Consider the following 16,735-nt stretch of genomic DNA (forward strand, 5'->3'; position numbering starts at 1 on the left):
ATATCAAGGTAATTCCTAATCTGAAGATAGATAAAAACCCAGCAAAAGCTTTGAGGTATCCGTCAATTAGTTTACTCTCTTCTACTAGTAAGTAAGTTGAAAAAAATCCTAACTAGAATGATTTCATACACTCATGACAATTCTACTTTTCTTCCTGGACAGTTTGGATTTCGTGTTGGACATTCAACTAGTTATCAACTTGTTACAGTTACAGTCTCAGAAGGCAATTCCACTTGAGTTGCGTCATTGACAATTGACAATACTGCCTTCGGCACATCGTCTTTTTTTCACTCCGCAGTTTTTAGTGTTTTTACCGGGTTTTTGCGCCGACTCTCGAACCTAAAGGCTGGTGTTAGCTCAGAAGTTGTGTCCTCGGTGCGCCACCGATGGAATACAGATCCCAGTGTCCACGACCGCGATTTAGTTACGAGTTTTCGATACACCGGGTCAATTTTTCCGCGGCGTCAGTTCGTTAATCAGTGGTGCCAAATAGAACTCGCATTGTCAAGTTTTTTTGCTGTCTACACTGTTGAGACATGTAAACGCAATAATAAAATCTTATTGGATTCGTTAGCGAAGCGGAGTGATAATATCATTCATATAATGACAGAAGACATCTGCGTTGCCTGCGGTCAAGAAGAGCCCCCAGGAAAAAAGAAAAAGAAGGCTGGAAAACAAGCTAAGGATGCCAAAGGTGGAATCACCTGGATCTGCTGTGACTCTTGCTTGAAGTGGTTCCGCACGCGCTGTGTCCGAATCAGCCCGACGCTACTTGCGGACATTGTGAACTATACGTACCACCTCGAACAATGTGCGGTTATTGGCAATCTGATCCCTATAGCATGCAATCCCTACGAAGACAAACTGTAGGAGATACAGAAACGAATAGGAGAGCTTTCTACACTAATCAAAAAACTGGAAATCGAGGTATACAACAACGAAAGTAGCATTAAGAAGCAGTTCGACAGGTTGCAAAATAAGTTTCACGTAGTCAGCCATATGAAAGATAGCAAAGCCACTGCCGATCATGTCGAGAGAGTTAACGATAAACTGGAAGCAATAGAATCTGGCTTGAAGCTAGCGAAAATCTATTCGCAAAGTGTCAATTGCTGTCGTATCGCAATCAATAAAGTGCCGTACCAAATCGGTGAAAACATTCAGTCGATCGTTCACAGTTTCCTCAGTTTTCTCAACGTTCCAGACGTCATGTCTCGAGTAAGTACCTGTTTCCGTCTACCAGTTAAACCATCCAAATGGACAGACAGATCGATTACACCAACCATCCTGGTTGCCTTCGACAACGTTGAAGTAAAAGCGACAGTTCTGCGTAGATACTTTGAGAAGCATAAAGAAGCGAAATTGAGCAATCTGACATCAGACCTACCGTTGGAATACCGCTTTACAGTAAACGAAATCCCCTCAATTGGAAGTTTTAGGATTCGTAATCTTGTCCTGAGGATGAAGTAGAAAAATCTTGTCCAATCCGTATTCATAAAAAACGACACCGTCGCCGTCCGGCTGCCAGGACAAAATAATTACACTCGTATTGAATATCCCAAACACCTGTACGAACTACTCAGCCAACATTCCAGTCCGGATGACTCCTCAATTTTCTTCGACGCAGAATCAAACGAAAGTTCCCTCCAGCAATAACCCCCCTGCATCAACCCCACCACTCGCTAACGATCCACTACAACAAATATGCCAAACAACAATCATACAAACTTACGACTCGGACATCTCAACATACGAGGACTTGAACGCCACATTGACGGCATGAAACTGGTCCTGAACAAAAACCAATACCACTTTTTTAGTATAACGGAAGCAAAACTAAAACCATCCAGCCCTGTCGGCCCAATCCGTATACCATCATATAACTTCATAAAACACTGTCTGCCGTCAGCTAGAGCAAGGAGTTTTTATTCTCAGGTGATCCGATCCTCAAAAACGCCGATCAGCCATGTTGGTTTTAGAAACGACAGCTAACAACATTGTATACTAGTTCTCTCCATATGTTTGCTTAGATTTCAGGCGGTAAACAAAGTTGTTTGCTGTCATTTTTCTTCCCCGCAGTATGCTGCACGCTTACCTCACTCCTCATCTAGTTACTGCCAAAGACGAATCACCTTAGAACTCTAAGCACCTTGAGCTAGAGGACGCAGTAGCAAAGCTTGTGGCGGCATAGGCATCTACGTCATGAAGGGCATAAAAGCTGTACCTGTTCTCAAATCAACCTTTAATCCTGACGTCCCAATTGGACAAAGATTTGAATTCCTCGTCATCCAGACCAGAATCAACAATCTCAACATCGGTATTGTCACAATCTCTTCAACCCCCACGTTGGCAATCAGAGTTTCGCACAGGAATACGAAAAGCTTCCCTTCGACATACAACAGTTCGGGTTCGACCGTTTTTTTATACTTGGAAACTACAACATAAACGTATCTGCCCCAAACCCTGTTGGAAACCATGCAGCACTACTGCGCATTCACGACGCTTTCAATCTTTCCGTATTTCCCACGGCTCCAATAAGGATCACAGATAACAGTGCCACTACCATTGACCTACTGATAACTAACTCACCGCAGTCAATCATCACAGGAAAAGCAACGAATAATATCATCTCTGATCATGAAACTATCTTTCTCATATCAAATATTCGAATAAGGAAACCGGAAACCCATCGAATAACAGTTAGAGATTTTCGTTCAATAGGCACTCTTCGACTTCAAGCCGACTTCCAAACACGCAGCCTCGACAATATGCTAACCACCAGAGACACGAACTCCAAAGCAGAACTCCTCACAGCTGAACTCCAGAACCTCATGGATCGGCACGCACCTGAAAAGGTAATCACGGTGAAAGACAGACAAACGCCCTGGATATCAACAGAAATCGAACAAGAAATCTACATACGAAATCTAGCACATACACTCTATTCGCGTAATCCCAACCGGAAAAGAGGCACAGTGGTGTGATTACATTCGGAAACGTGACAAAGCTACATCTCTGATTTCGACAGCGAAAAAACGGTACGGCGAACGTTACTTCTCAGTTGACCTACCAGTTAAAAATCTATGGACAAATCTACGACGCGAAGGGGTTCACAAAAGCCAAAAAGAAGTTCCTCCCGATCTGGTGGATCCAGAACAACTTAATCGATTCTTCTGTGAAGGACATCGGCAACTTCAGAACACCGGACCAGCAGGCACTATAGCCACACACCGAAGTAACCTGCATCCACCACATGGAGATCGATTTAATTTCCAACACACCAATGTTGCAGAAGTTTCAAAAAAAATAGCGCAGATCCAGACCAACGCATCCGGAGCAGATGGCATTCCAATTTCATTTGTAAAACTCCTGTGTCCGTTTATTCTACCAGTATTAGTGAACTTATTCAACGCAATAGTCGACACCAAAGTTTTCCCGGGAGGCTGGAAAAGAGGAGTAGTTTCCCCTGTTCCGAAAACATCGAATCCTTGCCAACCAAAAGATTTTCGACCTATTTCAGTGCTTCCAACGGTCTCCAAAGTTCTCGAAAAGATTCTTTTAGACCAAATTATCGAACACGTTAACCATTCCGACCCGCAGCTTTTAGCAAAGAACCAGTCTGGCTACAGGAAACATTACAGCACCACAACAGCCTTAACCAAAGTTAGCCATGACATATATGAGGGCTTTGGCAAAGGGCAGTGCACCGTCCTAGTACTAGTAGATTTCTCGCTCGCCTTCAATTGCGTGAACCATGATAAGCTCAAAAACAAACTGCACTTCGCAACAGGGGCATGTGAACTGATTTCATCATTCCTCAGTCGAAGGAGTCAATTCGTCAAGCTCTTTCATCAACCGATCTCCCGCTCACCGATGGCACACCTCAAGGTTCATCCCTGAGCGCCCTCCTATTCAGTCTATATATTAACAGCCTGCCTCTAAGCCTAAAGTGTGAATACCAGCTCTATGCAGACGATTTACAGATCTATGTAACCGGTCCAATAGATGACGTGGACAGACTAGTAACACAAGTAAATGATGACCTGCAGTTCATTGAATCCTGGGCAATGGATAACGCTCTGTTTCCCAATCCCAAAAAAAACACTTGCGATTATTTTCTGTAAGGAAGGCACAGTTCAACCAAACGTTGACATCATTTTCTGTTCTGAAAACATAAACATAGCCGAAAAAGTTGTCAACCTCGGCCTACTCATGGACAACAATCCAAGATTTCATGTTAACAGTGTCACAGCAAAGCAGGTATCTGCTACGCCGCCATGATTTTCAAGCCAACATCTAAAACGTCGCGTTAGGGTCGATCCACAATAAACACAATCAATTTCATTCGACACAATTTTGTGATAGTCGAGTTCGTTTAATTTGTTGGTGCACCGTAGTGTAAAGTTTTTTATTATTCACCAACATGTCCAAAACAACACATTTCTTCAATTAGCTTTCCAATATTTTCGCTTTTTAACATATGTTTAAAAATTGAATAAGGCCGTACGGTGTTTGACTAGTGAAAATCGAGCTTCGAGCAAAACGAGCAGAACAGTTTGAACTGTCAGTGGGGCCCATAATTTCTGTGCCCGCTGAGATGTTGACTTACGTCAGTTCAATATAAATGGGATAAGGGTGCCATATACGTGCAGCAAAGGTTTTTGGAACGCTGCATACTTTCCGGAAATTTACTACAGTATTATCTGCTACCACACGGATGAGACTCGTCCAAGCAGTACTGATTCCATTTTTCACTTATTGTGACGTCGACTACCACCCTGGCCTATCTACTACGTGCAAGGAACAGCTAAACAGATGCTTCAAGGCCGCGGTAAGGTTTGTCTTCAACATTCGTCGTCGAGATTCAACTGCAGCTATACGAAACAGGGTCCTCGGTCATGAGCTCGAAACAAATTACCAGAACCGAATCATCAGCTTCATGCGACTAGGGTACTTGGAAACTCTGCCTGAGTATCTTCAACAACACCTGCAAAAGGGACAACTGGAACGGGCTCGAAACTTCACCATTCCTCGTCACACCACATCCGAAAGGAAAAATGTGCTTATAGCTGGCCCTCTTGCATGGAATAGACTGCCTTTAAATATAAAACAACAACCCACATTTTCAACATTTAAAGCTGCTCTCCGTAGACAATAAATTTAGTCTTATAAGTACCTTTATCTTCACTTTTAGAAATAGGCAGCAGTAACTCTGTAGTATCCCAATGTTATTATATTAACAGTTTCTTCCTTGACCTGACATAAGGTATACAAATGTAACCAACAGGGTATCGTAAGCTAATAAATTTACAATTACAATTACAATTACAATTTTTTGGACATTGCAAAAGCTCGGCACAAAGGATTGACTGCCAAAATGTGGCATTTCAATTTTTCAATTGACGTAATAAAGATGATTCAAAATTATCTAAATAAACCTACCTTACACATAACTTACTATCAGAATGGTAAATCTGACATGCTACCCCTTAACCCTTTATAAAGCAGTGGCAACTATATTACCACCGTTTCGTTTCGTTCAGAACGCAGGAATATAAGTGGGAAGTGTTCCAATGTTATGAAATCTACTTGTTAGGAGTCTGGCAACTCTGCTTATTACTTTTTATTGAAATTCAGTGAAAAGTGTCAGATTGGTAAAGAATTTTTTGAAAAAATACGTCGATTTCTTTTTGGACAATAAATAAAATTATCTCGACTTTGAAAAAAAAAATAGTCTAGACTCTATAAGTTGGCGATGAAAATTTGTAAAAACAACTATTTATAATCCGAAAATTTAGTTTATGAGTTGTAAAAATGTCAAAGAAATAATAAAATGAATAAATGAACGTCTGTAATCTGTAGTCTCATTTTTCAACTTATCCTCAAAATCCAGGAGTTATTTACTGTTAATCAGGTAAAAACCAGTAACCCGAATGAATTTCTGATCCAGCTCGATATGTCTTTATATTTGCACTAATCTCGTTGGAAAAACTTCAAACGTTACAAAGACTGACGTTTTCTAACGAGCGGTAGCAGTATATTTTCAAAAGAGTTTTTATTACGAAACAAATGTAAATATTTTCTAAACTAAGTAAGAGAACCGTGTTTCTATTCATATAACATTCATTAATAGCCCCAAACTCTGGGCCTTATAAAGGGTCAAAGCAGGCGTCTCTCAAGGTTGTCCCAATTCTATATAATATTTTTTCCTCTTATCTTCTAGACACTTTTCTGTTATGATACTAGCATCTCTGCTACGGGTAAAAGCCTTCGCATCAACTGGATCAGGGTAATTGCAGCTAAATTTCCTTCAGCAGATCTGTTCTTACGATTTTGTTTTGATCAGGTAAAGATAGAGCAAATTTCATTTAATGAATCTTTTCTGTTTTCTAATTTATCTTGCCACTTTTAATGCCCAGTACTGTTCCAGTTGCTAACTTGACAATCTACCTTGTCGTCGGCCATGCCAGATCTTATATAAGATTACTGTAGAATTAGGAATTAATTTAAAGGTGGGCTAGGTTCTGCCAAAAGAATAAACTATTAATTTAAAAACAAATATTTAGGCCGGTAATGCTATATACAGTAAAGACCCGATTTTATCAGCACCCATTTTTATCTCCTCCCGATTTTACCAGTTTTTTGACCCGATTTTATCAGCTTCATATGAAAATTGATAGTTGGTAGTTTGATGGGCTCTAGCAGACGAACCAAGTTGAATTCGAGTAAATCCTTCCTTATTTTAATTTTGCGCTGTCAGACCCCTTAAGCGAAATTTAAGCTAAATAATCAGGAAAGGTTATGAGGCTATATCTAGGGCTATATCTATATAGAAATGATTTATTTTTTTCTACAAAAACAGGCATTGGAAAATAATCTCTACTAAAATTTAACAATTTAATCAAAAAACTATTATTATACTAGAAAACGTTGTTTATGACCTATTCTAACTATAGAATAGTACTGGACATATCGAAACAGAAAAGTTAAACTATTATGTTTTGAAAAATAAAGGCGCTTATTTATTTTATGCTTTTAGTACTATTATGCGATTGAAAAAGTTTCCGAATTAAGCCAAATTTTACTGGATAGCCGCTATGATCTGTTATCAGTTTCGCATATAGTTTACCGCTTATAGTAGTCATATATTTTTGATCTATTACTATCAACAAATCTTCACCTTTCTGCAAATGTCCTATGAAAACAGGAATGGAAAACTTAGTTTTTTCAGTAGCAATAGTATAACAGAATGCCGATTCCGAGCAACCATTTAGTGTCATGTTAACTATTGATTATTCCAAGTAAGTACGAAAGAAGAAGAAAAACATGAGATAGTTGACAATACTACTAGTTCTGAGTGAAATTATAGAAGACAGTTAATTCAAACATTATTCCTACAGAAGACAAACCACCAAAACGCAAAGCAACCAAAAATCTCGAAAAGGAAAAAATAAGAGTGGAAACGAACTGGGGTCACAACTAAACAATATTGACCGTTTTCGCGACAAGGAAATCAAAAAAAAAATCGTGCTGATATGACTGAGGGAAATTTTTAACTGTCCTTCGATCTCTCTCGCGTCAATTCTTATTCCTCATACATGAATGAAGTCATCACTCCACTCAGACAAGACCATGCGTCCTCCCCACGCACTCCCAATGCCCCGATCATTAGTTCCCTAGTTGGTCAAACAAGCACGAAATAACCACCCAGCAATATCAGCCCAATTGACATCACCCGACCGATACGTCCTCCCTTGCAATGCCATCAAATCAACGAACATTTAAAATTGCATACGACAAATTACATGCAACTTTGAAAATAATAGAATGAAGAGTAATACTTATAAAAAAGTAGTTGCATAACCAAATAGACTCACTGCACTGTTGACGACAAAAATAGATGACAAGAGTTGCGGAAAACAATATGCCACTAGACCTCATAGCTTCATTGTTGATCTCCGTCGGTCAATATTTCCAATGAAGTAAATTAATCAATAAATGCTGTAAGTACCTACAGAACACGGAACGCGGAACTGGCGGCATTGGAATATTTACGGTGCGATTGTGCTACTCGGCCAGTAGGGTGCGCATACCAGGCCAACCAACCGATGGCTGGGAGGTATTCGTATAGGGTCTATAATATGTACCTATGAGAAAACTCCCTACTTATGAGACCGTCCGTGCTAATAGTACACAGCGCGTATCGTGTTAGTGTGCAAATTGGCGATAATTGGAGAACAACAGCCGCAACAATAACACACTACCTGTATAATAACAGACCACTCGCACTCGCTGCTCCGTGTGAGGTCGCTTTAAATGCCACCCATAGCCAATATACCGTGCCAAAGCGGGCACGCTATGCAGTTTTCACATTTGCATATTTGTTAAACTGTTACATGTTAATAAATCGTTATCTTATTCATCGCCATGTGTGCAACTCGGACCGGGGAGGTCTTGGAATAGCGGTGAAAATCAACGCTTGGGCGAGAGATTGATGAATATGCTCGTACGTATATGATGCTGCTCGTTGATGTCTAGGAAAACCCGGCGATATCGAGATGGAAACCAGATTGGCAAGAGGTGGCAAACTGGATCCGTCGGCATTATTTAGCTGCCAGAGATTAAATCAAGGCAGTATTTTCACGTTAGTTATGCTTGGATTTTTCTTCAATTTTATACATTTTAGAAATATGAAAAAAATCAAATATTTTAATAATATTTTTCTGCGATATTTACGGTCTTATCGATTTTTATATGAATTTTAAATCTACCCTAATTGTTTCCTGCGAAAACAACCGATTGTACATTCACTTATAGGCAGAAAGTGGCAGCCCCCTATATTCAACTGTCCGCATCATTCACAACCGTCGATACGGATCACGCCGAACGATAAAGTTGCACCCACTGCAATATGTTGCCTTCATACGGCAGCCAAGCATAAAAAGGACCGCCAAAGGAAGACCTCCGAAGATGTTTTCCATTGTTCGAACTGCTGTTAATATAATTAACACCCGCTGCGTAGCATTTCTGTACCTTTCCGAACTCTATAGCTGGTCCGGACAACGCGTGGATCTTCGCTACTCGGCCGCTCGATGGGAAAGGATGGGAAGAAACGAGCAATTTCGATAGCCGGGAAGGGCCCGTTTGCGTTCACTCGCCTGATCCGACCGGACAGCCCAGACCGATTGTGAATGGAACCTTTCTCGATTGTGACCATTTGCAGCTTTGCATTGCTGGGAGAAGAAAGCCAAAGAAGAAACACTGTTAGTACTTATAGATGTCCATTGAATTGATCTATTGCTGAGGAAGCTTGTTCCGACAAGCCACCATGGATGCTGCTAAGAAGGATGGGCATAGATCGATTGTCAGTGAAGCGTGCTGGATTGCGCTCAATGCAAGGTCTTTACATACTACAATACCGGTTCAGTAATAGGGACAATGTCATTTATGTTAACGATTGCTTCCGATTCGATTACTCATCCTTTCGTCCAACAGATTCTTAAAAAAAGGATTAAGTTATACAGCCAATGACGACTTTAGTAATCACGTAACAAGAATTTTTTTTTAATATCATAGATCTCTTCATCATATCAATGAAAAAATACGAATTCAACATTTGAATATTTGTTGACTCATTTTAAATATTCTATCTCGTAAAAAGATTGCAAGATATTAAAGGGCGATACAGAAAGTAACTAAATGGACAGAATGAGACTCAACTCACCACTCAAATGCAATGAATTTATTACACCAAAGCTATAGCTTTTTATAGAAACAACAAGCATTAGTTTATAATAAAATATTAAAAACACTGTGCTACAGTGATATAGTGAACTTTTCATGTGAACTAGAATAGGTTGTAAGTCTCATCACATACAACATAAAACAATGTTTGGAAAATGTTTCATTTCCTCAAAACCTTGATGTATAGTAAAAAACCATTTAATGGAACCTTTGGTACCAAAAAACTTGCTATGTAGCCAATTATCGATTTTTAACAGTTTGGGAAAGAATTTTTTATTCTTTCTAGAACTGTTAAAAAATCTAAAATCGGGCTAAAAATGACAAAGCAGTTTATTTTTTGGAGCCAAATGTCCCATGGAACAGTCTATTTTGTAATAAATCAAAATTTCGAGGGTATGTCAAACTGGCCAAATTTAGTTTTATTTAGTTTGGGCTGCAAAACGGTGAGTCGACAACCTGGAAGGAGCGTCCAAAATAGCTCTGGTCCTCACAAGTCCCTACCTCATGCTTCCCCGGGTCATATGATTACAACGACCGCCAGCTAAGAGTTGTGTGCTTAGCTGGTAGTGCAGCCTGGGCACTGTTGTCCTTCTGATTTCAGCTAGATTGAGGAGGTACGTCCCGAGTCCCGAGTCTGTTAACCAACGAGGTGCGGCTCAAGCAGCGTCTGTTCTGGCATCCAGCGGATGAGTATGAAATGCTATACCTAAGGTCAGCTATACCTAAGGTGGCAGCCCCACCAGCGCTATGTAGGTGGCGCGACCCCGGTAAGGTAGCCTACCGAACCCTCCCACTTACCACGAAAAGTGAAAAGTGAAAAAGAACAGAAAAACGAACAATACTTTCGGCAACCGACCCGACTACGAAATAAGGACAATGATTGGAAACTCGGAACATGGAATGTCAGTACTTTGAATGAACCCGGACGAGTGAGTCTTTTGGCTCGCGAACTGCAGACGGTTGGAGTGAGCGTTGCTGCGATTCAGAAGGTGCGGTGGCCTAGAACTGGAGAACGTTAATTCAGGGCGCTGAATCCCATTGCCAACACTTCCTTCAAATACAACATCTACTATAGCGGCGGCGAAAAGGCAGAACATGGAGTCGGTTTCATAGTGATCGGCAAGCAGATGCAGCGTTTTATAAGGTGGAAACCGGTTAGCGAGCGAATCTGTGTATTGCGGGTACGGGGCAAATTCTTCAACTACAGCTTGATCAACATCTATGCACCGACAAACGATAAACCCGATGACGTGAAGGACGCATTTTACGAGTGTCTCGACAATACCTACGGAGAGTGCCCAAAGCATGACGTGAAAACTGTTATCAGGGACGCCAACGCTCAAGTCGATAGAGAAGACTTTTTCCGTCCAATCATTGGTAAGGAGAGCCTTCACTCTGTAACTAATGACAACGGCATTGAGACTAATGACCTTCGCTACAGCTAGAGGGATGGCCATCAGCAGCACTTACTTTGCACGCAACGATATCCATAAGCACACCTGGATGCACCCGAATGGCGAAACTTGCAATCAAACAGACCATTTTCTGGTAGACGGCCGACACTTCTCGGATGTTATAGATGTGAGGACCTGCAGAGGACCAAACATCGACTCTGATCACTATCTCGTTGTCAGTAAGATTCGAGCACGGTTATCAACCGTAGCGAACTCAAGAACTCAGTGACCGTTGCGTATCAATATCAAGCGCTTCTCAGCAGAAGGTGTGACGAACGAGTACCGCCAGAAGCTTGATGAGCGAAATCAAGTGTTCGGGTTGCAGATGAGATTTCGACGTCCTTCGTAACCTTAGACGGACGGAAGCTGGGTGATACGCTGTCAAACTTGCTGTTCAACATTGCTCTTGAAAGTGCCATCAGGAGAGCAGGCGTGCAAAGGAACGGTACCATCGTCACTCGGTCGCATATGCTCCTAGGATTTGCGGACGATATTGATATCATTGGAATCGACCATCGAGCCGTGGAAGAGGCATTTGTGCCTTTTAAAAGGGAGACAGCAAGAATTGGTCTCACAATCAACACCAGCAAGACGAAGTACATAATAGTTGGAAGAATACGTGGGTTCAATAGTGATGTTGGTGGTGAAGTGGTGTTAGGTGGTGATAAATTTGAAGTATTGGAAGAATTTGTGTACTCTGGAACTCTAGTGACGTGCGATAATGATGTAACCCGCGAGGTGAAAAGGCGTCTTGCAGCTGCAAATAAGGATTTTTACGGACTTCGTAGCCAGCTGAAGTCCCGTAGTTTGCAGACGAAGACAAAATTCGCATTGTACAAGACATTGATAGTTCCGGTTGCCTTGTTCGGCCATGAAACGTGGACGTTAAAGGAAGTTGATCGTAGAGCGTCCGGTGTCTTCGAACGTAAGGTGCTGCGATCAATACTCGGCGGTAAAGAAGAAAATGGCATCTGGCAGCGTCGCATGAATCACGAATTATACCAAGTATATAAAGGAGTGGATATTGTCAAGCTAATAAAAAACGGCAGGGTGCGATGGGCTGGTCATGTGGCACAAATGCCGCAAGAACGACAGGCGAAGATAATATTCAGTAGAGAACCGGGAAGAGGCCGACGACTCCGTGGCAGGCCGCGTACACGATGGCTGTTTGCAGTGGAAGAGGACCTAAAAGCACTCAATGTCCATGGTGACTGGAAAAGATTGGCCCAGGACCGGGTCCAGTGGAAGAGAATTCTTCACTCGGCGTAGATTCAACGAAGCGAATTCTTGCCCATCAAGTATCAAGTAAGTAGTTTGTTAAATTTGACTAGATAAACAACTGGCAGTGTTATGTACAAGTTTTTTTGTTTCGGTAGCTCATCACAATACAGGAATAAACTCTTTCTCACATCAAAGAGTTTCCGTAGTTCTATTTGTGATGGCCGCGAGAATACAGCCGCTGTGCTTAAGAATATGGGATATAATCAATATAGAACCAGCAATATTCGTATATTCGTTGAATGAATAATAAAATTAATTATTCTTTCTTTGATGAGCTGTTCTTCTAGGTTATATATCTTCTTCTTGGACAATTATACCTTGCATGCATGAAAAACTAATCTAAGTTAATCCTTACATGACCAACTTTTTTCTAGCGTTCATAGGGTTGCAGGAACACGAAAAACTCGCTTTGCTTCTTTCGCAGTGCTCTAAGCTGCTCAATATTTACCGTCCGGTGCTCAACACAATTCTCCTAGAAAATTTCCAATATTCTATATGCTATAAAAAGATAGTCGAAGATACGCTTTAGCAGTTTTCAACAAAAATGGAAAATAATGAAGATACATCAAAATTTCATTTATCAACTGTCAATATCTCTGGTGGTACTGCTCCAGCAGAGTTATATCAGAATAATAGCAATAACTTCAGTTCTAAGTTCAAATAGTCCCAGTTACTGGTCTTCCATATTTTTGTGAGTAAATTCTGCCTAAATCAAAAGTTTTAGCAGTTTAAAAACGTTGTTGTTTACAAACAACGTAGGTACGAAGGGGTTGATGTGCTTTATTCATACCTTAATACAAAATAGACTGATTTTTTAAAAAAAAAGAGTATTTAGCCTATTTTAGAAATGTGCAATTTGTTCATTCGATGTTCATTTGTTCTGCATCATTTATTTGAGTGAAGATTTCTTGAGGTACATACAATAGAATAAAATGTTCATTGAGTTTTATCAGCTTCCAGTGTAATTCAAAACATTTCAAACATTTTTTTCATATAACGTTTATTTGACACGGCATTTGCAAAAGCTTTTTTACGCCGGGGTTTTTTTACATAACATGTTACAAAGGTTCTTAAGACTATCACGTTATAAAAAAATCACTTTCTAATGCTAACACTGAGGATAATCATCATTTTGAATATTTTTAATTATACTCTATTTTCTTGAATTTCATTGTAAACCTATTGATAGTTTTTCTGTAATCTTTGTTTATTTTTTTTCTTTATTTATATCGTTTTATCTAACTTAACTAACTGCGAAGAAATCTAAATTGTTTGTGGGTAGCAAGGGAAAAAAACTAGAAACATTGTGGGGATAATTATATTTGAATATTTATTGTTTTCAGGAAATGATAAATATGGCCCATGTAGGTAAGATCTCGTAAGGCGAGGATATCACGAACAGGTACATTGGGTGGTTTTCTTCTGGCTCGTAAGGAGTCTATTAATTGGGATCTGATTTCAAACATTTGCGCTCTTACCACCCGAGGCTGTCACCACCAAAAAGTTATTTCCTTAAAGGATACTTCAATATGATAATTTATGTCTAACGTCCACTATGCCCAATGTCCATTTCGCCTATCGTATATTATACCTAACGTCCATTATGCCAAACGACTTAATGACTAACGGCCATTATTCCTAACGTACGTATGCCAAACGTCCGTATGTCTAACGTATTTATGCCTAATAGGGTACACCCTGCGGTGATCACGAAGGAGGTTCAGCAGATCAATTAAAATCCTAAAGCTCATCCATACTCATAAACTACACACCTTAACGATTATCTAATTAATTAAAAACGTTTCTCTCCAAATTTGATGTGTTCCCGATCAGCATGAAATAATACAATTGTAACGCGTGCTGATACTTTGTTTCGAAAAATTTTCTATCAAATATGGTTATAAAGAAAAACTGTTAAGTGTTAAAATAACAAAAAAAATTACCAAAAAAATTTCTACGAATATCACATTTATAGCAAACATTGATAGCAATGTAACAGGATCGTAACAACTTGAGATAGTGTAATTAACCACTGCAAAAAAATTAAGTATTAATACGAAATGAATCATTTTAGTAGACTTCGATTGTTTGATTATGTCTTTTGATGTTTCATGTACAGTTGGGTTAATATATATTGAAATTTAAAAATGTAAATTTTTTGCGCCAGAATTCAATTTTTTTCTTCCATTCTTGGTAAAAGCGATACTTTTTAGTAGATAAAAGGCAATATGAGCGAGATTACGTAGTTTTATTCTGTCCAGGCTTTCCTCACAATGTCGAAATTATGCAGAAATATTATGAAACGCTAAAAATGTTATAAAAATCATATCCAACCCAACCTACTATATTTAGTAGGCGCTAAGAATAACTCCTATTACTCAAGTAATAATGCAGAACATGCATTATCAATGAGCTAATATTGTTTTTCTTGCAGAATACGTTTAGAAAACTTAGAGTGGTTAACCGGTGTTTATGTTTCGTTTTTATTAAACTTCCTTTTTCCTTTTTTATTTCGACTATGTTAGTCACATTTTCTTTCTTACATTTTAAAGACATTCAATTAGCTAGTTCTGAAAATTAGAGCCATAGTACTCAAGTGAGAGCAAGGATGCGAAGTAAACAGATCGGAAAACTAGAAGTGGCAGGGTCATTAGAACTGGCTTAAGGAGTAATATATGTTGAGATGCAGGAAAAAGTGGAAAAGTTTGAATTTTTATACAGGTATGTAGCTATATTTTTATGAAATACTTGTTATACGTTTAGTGTAGTACAATGTCCAATTTGCAAAATCCACTTGAGAAAAAAAAAATTAATAATTGTCGAAGTTATAGCAATTTCCACAAAACGCGTTTTTTTTCAAAGAGGTTTGCCGTGACTACGATTCCAGCCCAACAGCTCAACAGAAACCATCAAACTAAAAAAAAAATCATTAGTATATGTACCTGTGGTGTCCTTGAATGATCGATTAAAAAAAATTCTTCTTTTTGGAAACGAAGACGATTTTTCCAAAAAAAAAAAAAATCACTATTTTCACCTGAAAAAATTTATTAAAAAATTCATAACAATAATATGAAAATTTTGACGAAAAAATGGAATCGTTCAAGGATACTGCAGTTAAATTACGAACAAGTCCAAAAAAAAGTTTTGAGATCGGTTGAAAACTTTTCCGGCAATCGTAGTCACCGCAAAGACGCTTTTGGGAAACATGATTTCAAGATAATCGCGTCTAAAGTTTCAAGTACATATAAGCAACACCTCCATAAGGGAGCAAGATGAAAAACGCTATAACTTTACGTCCACTGCTCCGATCTCTATAAAAATTTGAGGTAATATTCTTAAGAACCTGAGCTTTACGATAGAAGAATAAAAAACCTGTTTTAATCCACCTAGCGGTGCAATTGTGCCTTTCTCATTTCTCTAAACTATGGCACGGAGGCTTTTTATGTTCAACATAATGGTGGAAATGTCCATTACATTCTTAGTACACTTTGCACTTATACACAATGGCATGCCAGCGACTCCCCAGCTTGGTGGTTTAAAGATGATGGGGTTGAAAGGGAGGGGTATGAGGGCTGGATGGGGTGGTGTTCTGAGGGGTGATTTAAGGAGATTTTTAAAGGAGGGGAGTGAACAGTAGTGGGGGGGGGGTGTAACCCCTCTCCGTAAACCATCAACTACGCCCCTGTTAAAATCCAGAAACCTTATGCGAGTCGAAAAAAAAATTAGGATTAGGTTGACGTTTTTCAGAGTGATTGCATAACCTTTCTATATGAGAAAGGCAAAAATGTGCCAAAATCCAAAAAAGTGAATTGTCGTCAAATTTTTTTTCGAGTTTGCATCAAATCTCGACGTGTCATACACCTTGAACACATTTAGCATCAAAAATAAAAATTCTATTTTTAATTTTTCCTATAGTTTATATGAGAAATTTCTGTGTGGCCGCACTCTGAAACCCGTAATTCCGGAACCAGAATTCCGATCGATCCAAAATTCAATAGCGATGGGAAGGTTGCACCTTTCCTTTGAGACTAAGTTTGGGCAAATCGGTCCAGCCATCTCTGAGAAAAATGAGTGACATTATTTGACACATACGCACATACATACTCACACACATGCACACATACATACACACACATACACACACATACACACATACATACAGACTTTTTCCGATCTCGACGAACTGAGTCGAATGGGATATGACACTCGGCCCTCCGGGCCGGGATTAGGTTGACGTTTTTCAGAGTGATTGCATAACC

General features: G+C 39.5%; 1 protein-coding gene across 1 annotated transcript; it reads left to right on the forward strand.

Annotated features, from left to right (window-relative positions):
* The first annotated feature begins 603 nt into the window (after positions 1-603).
* Positions 604-11,424, forward strand: LOC131679467 (uncharacterized). Its single transcript, XM_058960197.1, has 3 exons — positions 604-866; positions 10,817-11,118; positions 11,183-11,424. Exons 1-3 carry the CDS (start codon positions 604-606, stop codon positions 11,422-11,424), a joined length of 807 nt encoding a protein of 268 aa, XP_058816180.1.
* The last annotated feature ends 5,311 nt before the right edge of the window (positions 11,425-16,735 follow it).

Source organism: Topomyia yanbarensis, chromosome 2 (assembly GCF_030247195.1).
Source record: "Topomyia yanbarensis strain Yona2022 chromosome 2, ASM3024719v1, whole genome shotgun sequence".
Lineage (NCBI taxonomy): Eukaryota > Metazoa > Arthropoda > Insecta > Diptera > Culicidae > Topomyia > Topomyia yanbarensis.

Bases quoted from the DNA above. Each gene is read 5' to 3' on its own strand.
- LOC131679467 (XM_058960197.1), top strand. From the start codon at position 604: ATGACAGAAGACATCTGCGTTGCCTGCGGTCAAGAAGAGCCCCCAGGA. The intron at 867-10,816 runs GTAGGAGATACA...CATCTACTATAG, and splicing joins AATCCCTACGAAGACAAACT to CGGCGGCGAAAAGGCAGAAC. The intron at 11,119-11,182 runs GTAAGGAGAGCC...CCTTCGCTACAG, and splicing joins CTTTTTCCGTCCAATCATTG to CTAGAGGGATGGCCATCAGC.